The sequence below is a fragment of the Neodiprion pinetum genome, chromosome 2 (genome assembly GCF_021155775.2).
Source record: "Neodiprion pinetum isolate iyNeoPine1 chromosome 2, iyNeoPine1.2, whole genome shotgun sequence".
Classification (NCBI taxonomy): domain Eukaryota; kingdom Metazoa; phylum Arthropoda; class Insecta; order Hymenoptera; family Diprionidae; genus Neodiprion; species Neodiprion pinetum.
The window spans coordinates 28,276,792-28,290,374 of record NC_060233.1 but is presented as its reverse complement, the minus strand read 5'-3'; the positions used below and the strand labels follow the sequence as shown (position 1 = coordinate 28,290,374).

Here is a 13,583-nt window from a genome sequence, read left to right as displayed (position 1 = left end):
GGTAAGTACTATGTAACAAAGAAAACATGACCCTTTTATGAAAATACTGAAATACTATCAGTCTCTCACTTACTTGGAGAATCGTCACAGTTCGTATCCATGACTTTGTTCGGCAGCTTCGATAAAACTTCTAGAGCAAGAGCCGGGCAGCCAGCCTTGAAGTGAGCATGTGCCGTGGTGAAGTACAGCTGTCTCTCGAGTGGAGTTATGCTGTCTTCTAACAACAGTTGTTTATCAGCCTGAGTTTTAGCTTCCGAACCATAACTGAAGCCGGAGATGACAACTGAGTGACCTTTTCTTTTGTCCTGAGCGGTAGACGCAATGTATTGTCTAATTAACAACGGATGAGTACGTAGGTAGACATAGAAGTTGAATACATTTGGATTGGCTGAAATAATTAATCAGTATTCTTAAACGTACAGGTGAACAATTAAAGTTAAAAATTACATAGGTTATCAAAAAACCTACTAACTAAAATCAAAACAGATTTCCATACATGTATTGTATATTAATCAAGAAGGATTTGATAGGCAACAAATACATTATGAAAAAAGGAGTATTCAGTAATTAAAAAGTGAAAATATACGATTACTTGTCTAATACTGAAAGACAATACCGTTAATTACTATCTTACTCACCGGTACTTCCTTCAGGTTTTTCTGATTCATCATTATACTGAGGGTGGTTTGAGCCAACATTGGTAGATAGCAAAGTATTCAATGAGCCGGTGTAATCCTTAAGGATCCATAAGGCCATACTTCGGAGGAATGGATCTGGATGAGCTTTGTGTATGTCAGCATTATTGCCCTCCATATCACAACCCAAAATTTCTTCATAAAGTAGTCTTTTAAGATTAGGCGGAGCCCTGTCATCTTCGTAAAGCCGGGCTATTACCATAGCGAGCTGAATGTCATTAAGTTTATTGAGGCAAACTTCGATGGCATCTCTTAAAGCTCCAGCTAGCAAAAAGAACGCAGCCGCATGGTCGAATCTCTGCTTGCCGAGCAGAGCAAAAGCATTTTTCAGCGCAGCTTTCCTCCATCTATCTTCAGCAAAATTGTTAGAAAAGAAGGCGGTCATTCTTTCATCTCGTTTGTTTCTGAACAAACCCCAGACCAAATTTTTCTTTTTCATGGCTAAATAGTATATAGCTGCATCAAGAGGATCTTGATTCGCCTGGAAAGCAGATTTTGCTATTTTTTCTACGCAACGTTTCAATACTGTGTTACTGTTAATCCACCATCCGACACCGAGTTCTTTCAAGACTGACCACTTTGGCTGTCCTTTAGCATAGGAAGGTATGAGTCCTAATAGTTCATCTTCAGATTCTGAATGGAAAGCCCATACAAGATTATTCGTAGATACACCCTGCTTTTGGAATTGGGCTCTTTGTGATAGTGGAAGACAGCGTATTAGGTAATTGTAATGTTTCATTGCAAGTAGGAACCTCAAACCACAATCATCAAGAGAATCGGTAGATATTTCTTCTCCTGCTGGAATGCCAGTCAAATTTTCCTTGGCTATTGCGTTTTTCGCAGCATCGATAGCAAAACGTTCGGCGAAATCGGTGTTGCAAGTCGATACCGTGTCAGCCAAGGCTAAGAGATGCATTTGATCAAGACTCGATAATCCTGGTAAGTGAGTGTGGGTTAAAAGGCGCGACAGCAGTCTTCCTTGTCTCGGACCAAAGTGTGATATGCCCTGTCTTTCTGGAACTGAAGATCGCCGATCTTTCTGACGTGTATGATCATAGTCTTCATCCAACATGTCATCCAGAGATTCTTCTTCATCCAATGTCCCATCAAACAATTTGTTGTAATCTTGTTTATCATCGTTTTGCTGCAATACCATATTGGTCTCCTTATCTGCTATCAAAAGCGTCCACAATGGCAGAGGGGGAATCGACGTTATTTCTGCATAATCCAGCGTCAATTCCTCTGGTATTTGGGTCGTTGAACCTCTTGGTTCCAGCGGCGAAGTTGTGCCCACATAGCTCACAGACATTGTTCTTGATCTGGACCATCCACCACGCTGTTTTACCAAACTTTCATCATCTACTCGAAGGGAACAAGAGCTTGAAATGCATCTGACCAAATGCGCTAGAATGGCCTTCACCCATCTAATTTTACCCGAATTTAAGAGCTCCATCAATTGCTTGGGATGATACTGAGGCAGTACTGGACAAGCTATCCTTGAAGCTTCGAACAAGCCATTGTCAGGCATATAGTCAAAAGTGACATTCTCATTTTGCATTCCGCGTTTCTTTTTGGCATCTAGCATTGTTAAATTAATACTGCTCACGCGGGAGAGATGCGGCATTGATGATACATTGGCCAATCTTCTTTGAGAAGTTTCTTGTGCTAAAGTCCGGAGGTCTTCGTCTCTAAGGTTTCTGCTTGCCTGAAATTCATCTGATTCTTGAGTTTGGGTATTTGAATGGAAACAATCATTCTGTGGATTTGGTTTCCACTGAGAATAAACATGCATTTCCGAGTCCATTCCGACGACCAGAATCCCGTCTCTGACCCAGGAAATCTGCATCGGTAGTGGTGGCAGTCCGTCAGCTGTGGTGAGTTCGATTTTTCTCAATTTCATCCAGCGTATTTCATCAACGAACTGGGGCTGAGCCAGAGATGAAGTTTTTCTAAGTATCGGTCTATTGGTTCGCTGGGACTCTTTCATGGCTTTCATATTAGCCTGAGCAAGATCGGAGCTCACTGATGTGAAGAGCATAATTTTCGAGCCTACACCAACGGTCAATATGTGGGAACCGTCTTCTTTAGATACCCAATCAAGTTGAACGAGGTGTTTCTGAGTCAGGGGACATGTGTTGCCGTTTTCTATTATTGATTTCCGAAGCGACTGAAGTGTACTAAAAGATGGAACAGCCAATAGACCTGAAAAATAGGACCATTGATAAAATTTCTATATTTCATTCATTTTTCCAAATCCTATAATGATGCTCCCAAATCTTGTGTCATGGAATTTAATGTTAACGAACCTGCAGCTGCTTTAGTACTGTCCCCATTTTCTCCGTTACGTGTTGACCTAACATCTTCGTGACTGAGCGTTTGTAACACTTGAGTGAGTCTCTGTTTTTTCTGTAAAAATTTACTATCGTACAAATAACTCAAGTCCAAATGTTGATCCACTTGAATTCTAGGCAAGTGTATGTTTTTCAAGTGTATCGTATCTTCTAGCACCCACTCACTGCCTCCTGTACTCTCACATTCGTATATCGCAACACAAAGATTGACATAACGAGAATCAGGATCACTTTTGGTCGGACGAGTAAATGACTTTCCATATTTGTATGCACAAGCTATTCTTCCGCTGTACGCTGCACTAATATTCAGTGGCTGACCTGAATGTTGGAAAAAGATGTACATCAACTAGAGAAATTAGAATGTAAAGCAGTTATCTTTAGATTCATAAATACAGTAATGAACTCGTGCATAAAATCGAGTGATCATTCCCAATTTTGTTATTCACCTGTTATATCGATTGTTGACTCTTGATTTTTGCGTATCATCTCCCATTCGCACCATTCGTAACTCAGTATATTATCCTTGCCTGTTTTGGTAACTTTGCATTTCCAGAAACGAACAGTACTATCGCTGCATGCAGTGACGACTATGTACGGAGCAAAACACGCTGGATAAATAGAGGAGCTGCTGAGATGACCAGCAGCTGGGGCTGCGTGCACAACCTGTTGATGTAAAGTATCAATATTTTGCGTTCCTTTGATAGTTTTCACGTCTAAACAATGCAAAAATTAAATACGAACCTCGACACCTTCAGGCAGAGGTAATTCCTGAGTACAAACTTTGGTCGTTGTGATTAAAACGTGGCTATTTTGATGATGTCGGTGTTGAAACGCTGAATCAAAATCAGGCTGGCCATCACGCGGATTTCGACTCATCGTTTGACTGGTTCTGCGAGACCTTCTGCCTTCCGATTGTAAATTCCGACCTGGCATACCCTCGTCATCTTCATCTTGTACAAGATGAGAGTCAGGAACATACATCATGGACCCAGTTAAACCTTGAAAATAAAGAGCGAATGTGTAAAATAGTACGTCTTATAATAATTTTAGATTATTGTGATAAATTTCAACGTGTTCAGGCAACATACCAGACGTTTCTGGTTGCGAGGCGATAACCAGTCTCCACATGTGGACTGTTGTCCCTTTTTGTGTTCTTTCAAGAACGACAATATAGAAAGGCTCTTCGAATATGGCCGACTGTTGTAAATCGACCATGGCGTCTAATGTAGACTCCATGAACCCTAGGTCATTCGTGGATGTTTCAACCCCGGGGAGTTTTTCATCGTTCCGTTCACCAGTAATGAGTTGTTCTTGGAATACGTGAAGGAATTGCGTATTTTGCCAATCCTATATCGGAAATAAATGGTTCAAAATAATCAACCAGTGACCTAGGAAATTTTAACAAGTGTTTCTTAGGTCAAAAACTTACGTGTGCAGCGTCAGTTATTGCATCCAATTGGATAACACAACCTGGTCTAGATGTTGATTGTTGTGACACTATCTTAATCTTGTCGTGTATAGAGTGTCGAAGTCCGTCATCAGATGACGTGTCAGTCGATAGACTGGCCATAGAATCCTATTTAAAAAACGTATTATGAAATACGATAAACTGTTTGCAATATGGTTAGAGAAAATTAATGAATTGTGAGTATTTTTTGTTTTGAGTAATAAATTACCATCATTCTGCTTCTTCTTTCACTGATAGAAACCTCAGCCAATAGTGTTCTAGCGTCTATAACTGCTTGATAAACTCTGAGGCTCTCTCCGTCGCTAGCAACAAAGCAGGCACTTGGCGAATTAGATAAACTGCCTAAAGTAGTACTAGGAAGCAATGTCGGTATCCAAGCTACGTTACTGAATGCCGAAATCTCAGGGGAATTGATTCTAGCAAGCTCAGACACGCCTCCGCTCTTCGACAATGGTCCTACTGCATCTACCCGCCACAGAATTAATTCACTGCAAAAACCCTGGAAGAAAAACAAGTCATTTTGCAGTGTTGGAAATGACAGGTAAAGTTTAGATTGAACAAACATTTCACATGTAGTTTTATAGGATGAGAGGATAATTTAAGATGAAAATTTTTGTAAAACTGGACATCTTTTAACTTTAAACTTTTTAAATTTACTTATCAAAATTATTTAACTTAACTTACGGTAGGTGACATTACATCTTTTCCCTGTCTATGATCTTGTTTATTTTCCATATCGCTCATAGATCCAGGCATTGGTGTCTCAACAGTAGGGAAATCTGGCATGTTGTGATGTGAGGTAGTAACAAGCAAAGGCAATACTGGATGACAGGTGATATCATTCACTCTAAAACGGTGACCAGATGCTCTGCAAGCATGCCCAATGCTGAGGACCTGCAAAAGAAACAGAAGTAATTTTTTCAGACACAAGGCATTCTATAAAACTACCATTAACTTGTTGACAGCTGTTAAACATTTCACTCAATTACCTGGGAGAATTTCGTTTTGTCGGCAAACGTTAGTTGCCACAAATTCAGCGTACCATTAGAGTGTTTTGAGACCATTGATACAATTGGACTCGGATGTGCGAGCATATCTGTAATAGTTTCCTGAACATTCTTTGCATTTTCAGCCCCTTGTGAATTCTGAGTCCCATTCTGAGTTTGCTCGGCAAGAGTTTGTACGCTCTTAAGAAGTTCCTGACCAGCCTTTGATGTTAGCGTAGATTGTTCTTCGTCCTGTTCAATGAGACTTGGCAGTGGCGTAGTCACCTCAGCAGCTATTCACAGAAAACAAATAATAAGGTAAAATGGCTTGATGATGAATCTCATCATCGCTTACCCTCTGCAGGTTTAGCAGCTGATTTGGTGGCCTCTCTGATGTTGAGCAAAGGTCCACCAGTATTGTGGGAATACATTGATACATTGTGACTCATTGTTGATGCATCTCCAAGAGGAAAAGCGTTCGGTATCCTCGTAGAGAATGATATTTGTGCCTGTCTGAATGAACCTGGGTGATATTCATCTAGCCACTCAATGTGCCAGATGAGAAAACTGCCGTCAATCGGATGAATTGAAAAGAGAAGGTCGGGATTGTGATGCCAATCACGAAGCAGAGTTTCTATCTTAGTATCCAATGAGTCTGGTACGTGGTTTAATGACGATGTTGCATCCGTTGCTATTGAATTGATGGACGTCGTATTGCTGTGTGGAACGAAAATGAAGTGATGGATAAAAATTCTTAGAACAATTCCACATATAATGACAGCAATTACTAATGTTACTGTAAATAACTAAGGCACCTGAGGCTTTGGTGGGATTGTACACTGTGTGGTAGACTGTGGTGAGACGATGTGTGGGTTGTGTGATGTTCGTCACTACTATGATCTTCCTGGCTTCCTGATCTACCGCCAACCCCAGATTTTTGGCTGTGTTGATGACGCCCGGCTCCCTTCTCTGAAGAGCGTATCATACCATAACACGATAAGATGGTTCCTAACAAATGACACCATACCCAACAACCATGCAGCGCATGCAAGACCATAGACCGCTTCTACTCTTACAATGTTGCTTAATATTCATAAACAATGATGGTAAACTTAAATTACTGTGAAACTAAAATGAGTGCACAATTAAATTAACCAAAAGTAACTAACAAGCTTGAGTTGAAACTTATCTTTTAAAGTGCAAACTACAAAGAAAACAAACAAACAATACTAAAACCAGAACAAACAGTGCATTCTTTATAAATTAACAATACAAGAGTGTATTCACAGCGAAAGATGATTCCCATTTTACTATTAAGATAGGTATGAGCATTATTTTGTGGTGCAAAAACCAAGCTTCTAAAATGATAACTAAGTACCAAATACCATACTATATGCCATTAAGGTCTTATTACTGAACTTACTCGGTGTATGCTCGTCTTCTGAATCATGATCTACATTGTCTCCGTCATGTTGTAATCCTTCTTCTTTTTCGACAACTTTTCGAGTCAATTCCTGACAAAAATCACAAAAATGACATTAAGATGTGTGAAAAATAGGAAAACTTTTAGCAAATTCTTTAGTTTTTATTAAGCATTTCACAAAATTTTAAATTCTGTTAATTTCCATTCAAAATTGAAAGGAATGCAAATCAATACAGATTAAGTTAAGAGAATAAAAATTCAGAACTTGTTCATAAATTTGAGGAAAGAATGTTAGTTTTACTGATTAGTAAGAATGTCTAAAGAAATGAAAGCAGATGATTTACACCGTACCTTAGCGTTACAATATCCAAGCATTATCTACATAATTTGCTAAATAACCTGTAAAATGTTCTCGGCCTGCATAGTGAAGTGCATTTCCTTGTTGTTTAGCCAGTGCAATATAAAGTTTGGCTCCCGCTCGGGATCTCCGGTAATTAAACTTGGCACCAAAGGTATATCTATAACATCAATGTACACTGCCAATCATAATTTAAAGAAATATCAAAATCATATGTATTTTGATAAAAAATAATTTATTTTGAATATTATGATACAAATTATATTGAAAGCATAAAAATATGTCAATAGTCGTTCAATAAATTAAATCTTTAATTGTAAATAACTTGTTCTCAATTATTATTGAAATTTTTAAATACTCTACCAGTTTCAGCGTTAATACTTGCTGCCAGATGAAAATGCATTCCTGGATAGTGGTTGGTGCCTTGATAATGGTTGTGGAAATCGTGAACCGAATATGTTGATGGAAGAGTAGGCAGAGTAGGAGCTGTATGACCAGCTTGATTTTGTTGCTGTTTCACGTGTCGTCGAATATGAAAACAAGTTCTGTTAATGAATAAAAATATCAGTGTCACTGCTTTATCGGTTCAAACGTTCAACATATATAATGAAGGATAAGGAGTTCATGCTTTTCAGTCTGACACAACATCGAATACATTTTAGGCCTACGCTTGGTTACCAAACGACCAAGAAGAGATGTAAAAAGGGAACAAATATAATACTTCATGTGTTTCAGACGCTGCATGAAACGATGCTTATGCATGCTATGATGTCGGTTTTTTCCGTGATGACCATGCCTGTCTGGACCTTCAAATTGACTCATGTTGGCTAGCCCTTCAATTTCTGGTGGTATCGTCTCTGCCCAAACGCGACAAATATTGTCACGGCAAGAAGTAACCAGCATGTTAGACACAGATCCCCTATTAGAGAAAAGATCATATTCAATGCAATTACAAATAATTTCTAAAAGCGTTTTGAATGAAGCAGGTAATACTAACTTTGGCATGTATTTACTCGTTTTGCGCCAAGACAATTGAGTAACTGCACGCGGATGAGCGACGTAAACGAAACTGTAACTGATTTCATTGGTTGTAGATTGGCTGAAGTTTGAGTGATCCATGCTTCGTGTTGGAAATACTGCAACATAAACCAGCCAAAATCAAATAAATAATGTAATTCACATGAGATATCAGTAAGCTGGTGATTGAACAAGTTAACATAGTTGTTTACTCTGCTGTTTTGTGTCTAAAGATATGAAAGAAAGCTGTAAACTAGCTTACATTGCTTATTTTCAAACCAGATTTTCACTAATCTATCGTTCAGACCAGTTGTTGCAAAAAGAGTGCCATCTGGGCTGAAACTCATAAGATGTACAGGGGTGGCTGTGCGGCATTTCCATACGCAGTTCCAAGTTCCTGCATCTGAGCCCATATTCGAATCACCAACTCCTGGACTGTCCGCCTCTCCACCAATGGAAAACGTTACTCCGCCGGTAGCTGATGGGTAAATATCGTGAGAGAGTGAATAATGTTTATTAATGTACACATGAAGAATGTTTGCAGTTTGACAGGTAAACATTTATAAGCGAACGAGAGCCATGCTATGAATACGAGCCAAGTTTATAGGCGACAAACTGCATAATTTAACAAATTATTAGTCGTTTTTTAATCACGGAAATTTCTTTTGCATTTTTTATATTACTCTGCAGTTTCTGTGCACTGCATTTGGCGTGGCATGCCTAAATTATGCGAATCAACAATCAAGCTCATTCTCAAATTGAGCCAAGAACTCACGATCCTGTGAAGTCGATCCAACAGTATTGGGATCTCCAGCTTCTTCCATTTGCAACTTTTGTACTCTTGTCGCTGCTTGTACGTTTGAGTTGAAAATAAATTATTTAACGTTTATAAAAATCTAGTAACTTTATTGAAAACAATTTGACTCTATCAAATGAATTTGAGATATGAAGTTCAATCCTTTTTTTCAACCTAATACATCACACAATTATTTTCTCATTATCACAAGCAACAGAAGAATCTGTGTCAATGACGTTGATCAGTTAATTACATTTCGATCAAATACAGTTTAAGACTACTTACTGTGCTCTTCCTGGAACGGTTGAATATTTTGATGCCATAGCTGCAGCAGCTCCCCACCTGTCAGTATCCTCGTCCCCTCCAAATTCCATGATAAACTACTAATGTGGGAATCTGTTTGAAGACTGCCAGTCTGGACCCAGCGATATTCCAATTGCTAAAGCAAAAGTGTTAAATCAAATGTAAGGTTGTTAGTGGAGAACTTGAGTTGAAAACGCAAAAAATTTCTCTAAAGCTGTAAATTCCAACCACAAAATTTTCTCCTTTCTTCAAAAAATAGTGACAATCAATGCAGTTGAATGGTATAGTACTTTTATTCTAAATGAATTGATGTGATTCATAAAAAAGAGGTAAAATCTGGTAATTCGATTCTGTGGAATATTGTCAGTTGCTCTTGGATTGGACTTTTTGCAAATTTTTAACTTTCAACATCTCGAAATAATTGTAATTGGTGCAAATTTTACAGACAGCATTAAAGGCAAGGATGGAGTAACAGAATTTGACAAATTATGTCCTCTTCTCTGTTTCTTTGGGTAATGAAAAGGAACGAAAATATCTGCATTACAACATAGGGTACTAGATTCTTCAATTATTCTACTTTAAATAATTCTAGTTAAAGTTTATGGGCGATTTATGTAGATTAGGACATTCTGTAACTGCGTCGATGGTTAGTCGACAGAGAGATATTGATCCGAAAATAGAAATCAGCTATTATAGAGAGCAGCCATTTTGGAAATAAAAATACAACGACCGTTTGATAGCTTAAACATAGTTGAGCTAGTTTCATTTTCTCCTCAATTACGAATCACGCCCGACATACTTCACATTTCGTATAACAGCTGACCGAGATGGGCTAAAGTGCCTCTACGAGCTGAAATTTTTTTGTTAATTAGAAAGGCACAAATGCTGTATGCAATTCACGTATAACTGTAGACTATTTTCATGTTGTCTATATGCAATAAGTAAAAAAGAAGCATGAGAATAAATTGCTCTAGAGCAAATCCCAAGGTTTAAGCATAAAAACTAAAGATAGAAAAAAATATACTGCAAGAGTTTTACATAGCAATGGTTACTTAGTTATCAATTTCACACCAGCACACCGCCATTTAATTCATTGAATTACAGCGGGAAGCTAAAAATGAAAGATAATAATAACAACTTACGTGGGAACACGTGCTGTGGATAAGCGGCGTAGGCTCGAATATACAGACTTGGTTTTCATATGCAGCAGCTATTTTCCCAGTGTCAGTGCTACAGTCAAGGCAGCTTATACGAATGTAGTTGTGTACCGCACCTGGTATTATTTGAACCCTTTCAAAGTTGCTAGCAAGAATGACTATGTTGCATCCTGCTGCGTAAGCCTGTGGCAAGAAATAAAAATATAGGTCAATTGATAATACACACATGTATTATTTGTGCTCGATTTGAAAAAAAAAAATAAATAATCGCAATGATAAGTAAGATAATTTTTATACAGATATAATTAGTCTGGAAATGTTTAAAATCTAATCAGTTCGTTGACATTTATTAGCATCATTAATTCGTAAATAATGAATTACCTTGTGTGACCCGACTAGATTATTAATCATGTTGAAGTTAGTAACCTTATCGTAATGATTATTGTTGAGGAGAGACCATTATTTCACAGTTTTGGAACTGTTTGAAATTCAGTAAACCGTAATAAAACGAAGTATAGTAATATTTTGCAATCCTAGTTCCTTCAAAATCATTATGAAAATAAGAAAATAGTGATTTTTTTCTCAACATGTCGTTACAATAATATTACCAACTTCAACCTCGTGATTATTAATTATTTTTGCATTATGATTTCTATTGATTTAATCATAATTACACATAATACTCATTTTTAGGTTATTTTCAGCTTATATAAATACCCATTTACAACAGAAAATGAGATATCAGTAAAATAACGTTGCAAAAATTAGATTCTGTGAAAAGCACGCTAAAAACCATCTCTTGTTATCTCAACTTATGTGCTGGAAAGTGAAGGAAGGGCTAAATCAATGTAGGCTAAATCAATGTATAAAGTTTCTTCAAAGATTGGTTAAAATTAAAATGAGTATTGTCAGTAAATTTTTTTCACATCTGCCAGCAAGAAATTGATTCATTACACCGAAACACTATAATATTTGAAAAAAAACCCGATAGCGGTAAAAAATTTGATTTCTCTTCTGTTTTATTCCAAAGCCAAATTATTAACTAATTAGGAAGAAACGGTGTTTAAAAGTTTTATGATTTTGAAAACAGTTCTTTTCAATTCATATCACTTTTCCATTAATCCTCTCATCTGTTGGTACAATAGCCAAAATTGTTTATGAAAATCAATAAAATTATTAGACTATCGAACTCTATGTTAATATCGAACGAAGAGCACATCATATTCCATTTCATACTCCATTATGTACTCTGCTTAAGGCATCTGAATGTGGATCAATTATGAATGGATTTCTTATCATTCGAAATAACCAGATTGATTACTCATTTCTTATCCGAATTGAAAGAGAAGACCAAGAGTCTTTAGAGATAAGCAAGATATGCATGACTTTGTGATTATTTGTTTGAAGGATCATTGAAACATACAGAATATTTTTACAGATGTGTAATTAAAAATTTATTACCACACTTGTGATAGTTAAAAAATGAATAATTTTGCAAATGCAATGTTTTCCGAGGAATGAGAAAAGATGTAAAAGATCTCTAAAAAGATTTTCAGGATCATAGTAAAACTGTGGGATATTTATAGCAGGACTGCAATTGGACTTGAACTGGGAGCGGTGACATTTTTTTGTAATGCAGAGTTTTAGCTAAAAATGAACAAGACTTGAGGCATTACAAAATAGAATTCAATGAATTTATGCACGTTTCGAGATAAAACTCAAGTTTGACGTTTTCCCAAGTGAAACATCAGTCAGGGTTCATGTGACGTGCTTGTCAAGTGTGTAAATTTTGAGGAATTATTTTAGCAGACAAGTAGTATAAAAATAAGAATGCGCATTATTGTTGAGTTGGAGTAAACTTAAACTGTTGGGCATAAATGTGTCACAAGAGACGCTGGAGATAATATGTGTTGATAATGAAGATAAGTAGCCGACAAAGTCGTTACGTAGTCGGTAAATATGTAGGAAGGTTTTTTCAATAGCGAAATGAATAAAAAATAATAATGATGCGACTATATATTTAAAGGAAATTTCATTGCAGTCGAGATATTTTGAGAAACCGTTGAAAGTTGAAAGAAGCGCATAATACACGTCAGTGGTCAAGTTTGCACTGACAGTCTATTTATAGACAAAGTTTAGACACACCACTGTATGAACGAATTGATGCGTTATGTGCGTGCGGATAATTAATCATTTTCGCTGGACCGACTCGCGTCAGTCGAAGAAAACCGAAATGGATTGTTAAATCAGCTGACTGTTAAAGAGCAGCCGATAAAGCCATATTGACTTTTATCTTAACTACGCGAATCTTCGGCCTAGATATTACCTTTTATTGATCTCAATACGCGCTTTGTAACTGGGCGTTCGACCCAAGGTTCGTTATGAAAAATACATACAGCGGCTCGTTAGCGGGGTGAATTTAAAACGCACGTACCGTGAACGATATTCCCTCAACAGAACCGACAGCGTAACAGCGATCGCCTGCATTGCAGGCACCACTCAGTATCTGATGGCAATTCATGGCTCCTTCATTGATTCACATTATCATTTCTCATTTATTTAATACTGGATGATTTGATAATGCTTGGTTTCCTATTATTTCAGGTTATTACTCTTCTCGTAGCACGTCACTCGATTTATCGGGGTTTGGAGTTATTTAAACAATCAACACTTGTTATACATCCCTATGTACAGTACCTAATCACAATCCGACACTTGAAACTGACGTGCCACTACAACCTAGCAGTCGCTCATCGGCCATCTTTAAATGGAGACTGGAGCCTCCTTGCGGAGTTGCCGGATCCTCATCTTTTCCCACCCCAACGATCCCGAGCACCGTAGTCACATAGAAATCGTCTCTCATTCCCTCAGTCGCCGCCAGCATGCGCTGCTTGTTTACAATCAAACAATCGCGGGAATTTCGAATGGAAATATAGAGTCAATTTTTTAACAATAAATCCGTAAAAACGAAACTAGGAGTTGCTATTTCTCCCTATCAAAAAAAAAAAACATCGCCGACTATCAGCTTT

General features: G+C 37.5%; 1 protein-coding gene across 1 annotated transcript in view; it reads right to left on the bottom strand.

The window, feature by feature from the left end:
- The window catches only part of Rbcn-3A (rabconnectin-3 alpha), a 31,971-nt gene extending 18,637 nt beyond the window's left edge, over window positions 1–13,334 (bottom strand). The window contains exons 1-22 of the mRNA XM_046613891.2: window positions 12,989–13,334; window positions 10,540–10,737; window positions 9,380–9,533; window positions 9,074–9,148; window positions 8,561–8,776; window positions 8,279–8,417; window positions 8,003–8,200; window positions 7,645–7,826; window positions 7,323–7,441; window positions 6,924–7,014; window positions 6,316–6,469; window positions 5,856–6,217; window positions 5,504–5,793; window positions 5,199–5,408; window positions 4,723–5,013; window positions 4,476–4,622; window positions 4,135–4,393; window positions 3,788–4,044; window positions 3,493–3,709; window positions 3,002–3,364; window positions 639–2,897; window positions 74–388 (exon numbers count right to left, since the gene is read on the bottom strand). Coding sequence (XP_046469847.1) covers window positions 74–388; window positions 639–2,897; window positions 3,002–3,364; window positions 3,493–3,709; window positions 3,788–4,044; window positions 4,135–4,393; window positions 4,476–4,622; window positions 4,723–5,013; window positions 5,199–5,408; window positions 5,504–5,793; window positions 5,856–6,217; window positions 6,316–6,469; window positions 6,924–7,014; window positions 7,323–7,441; window positions 7,645–7,826; window positions 8,003–8,200; window positions 8,279–8,417; window positions 8,561–8,776; window positions 9,074–9,148; window positions 9,380–9,533; window positions 10,540–10,737; window positions 12,989–13,075 — 6,583 coding nt within the window. The 5' untranslated portion in view covers window positions 13,076–13,334. The remainder of the gene's footprint in view (window positions 1–73; window positions 389–638; window positions 2,898–3,001; window positions 3,365–3,492; window positions 3,710–3,787; window positions 4,045–4,134; window positions 4,394–4,475; window positions 4,623–4,722; window positions 5,014–5,198; window positions 5,409–5,503; window positions 5,794–5,855; window positions 6,218–6,315; window positions 6,470–6,923; window positions 7,015–7,322; window positions 7,442–7,644; window positions 7,827–8,002; window positions 8,201–8,278; window positions 8,418–8,560; window positions 8,777–9,073; window positions 9,149–9,379; window positions 9,534–10,539; window positions 10,738–12,988) is intronic.
- Window positions 13,335–13,583: the final 249 nt, after the last annotated feature.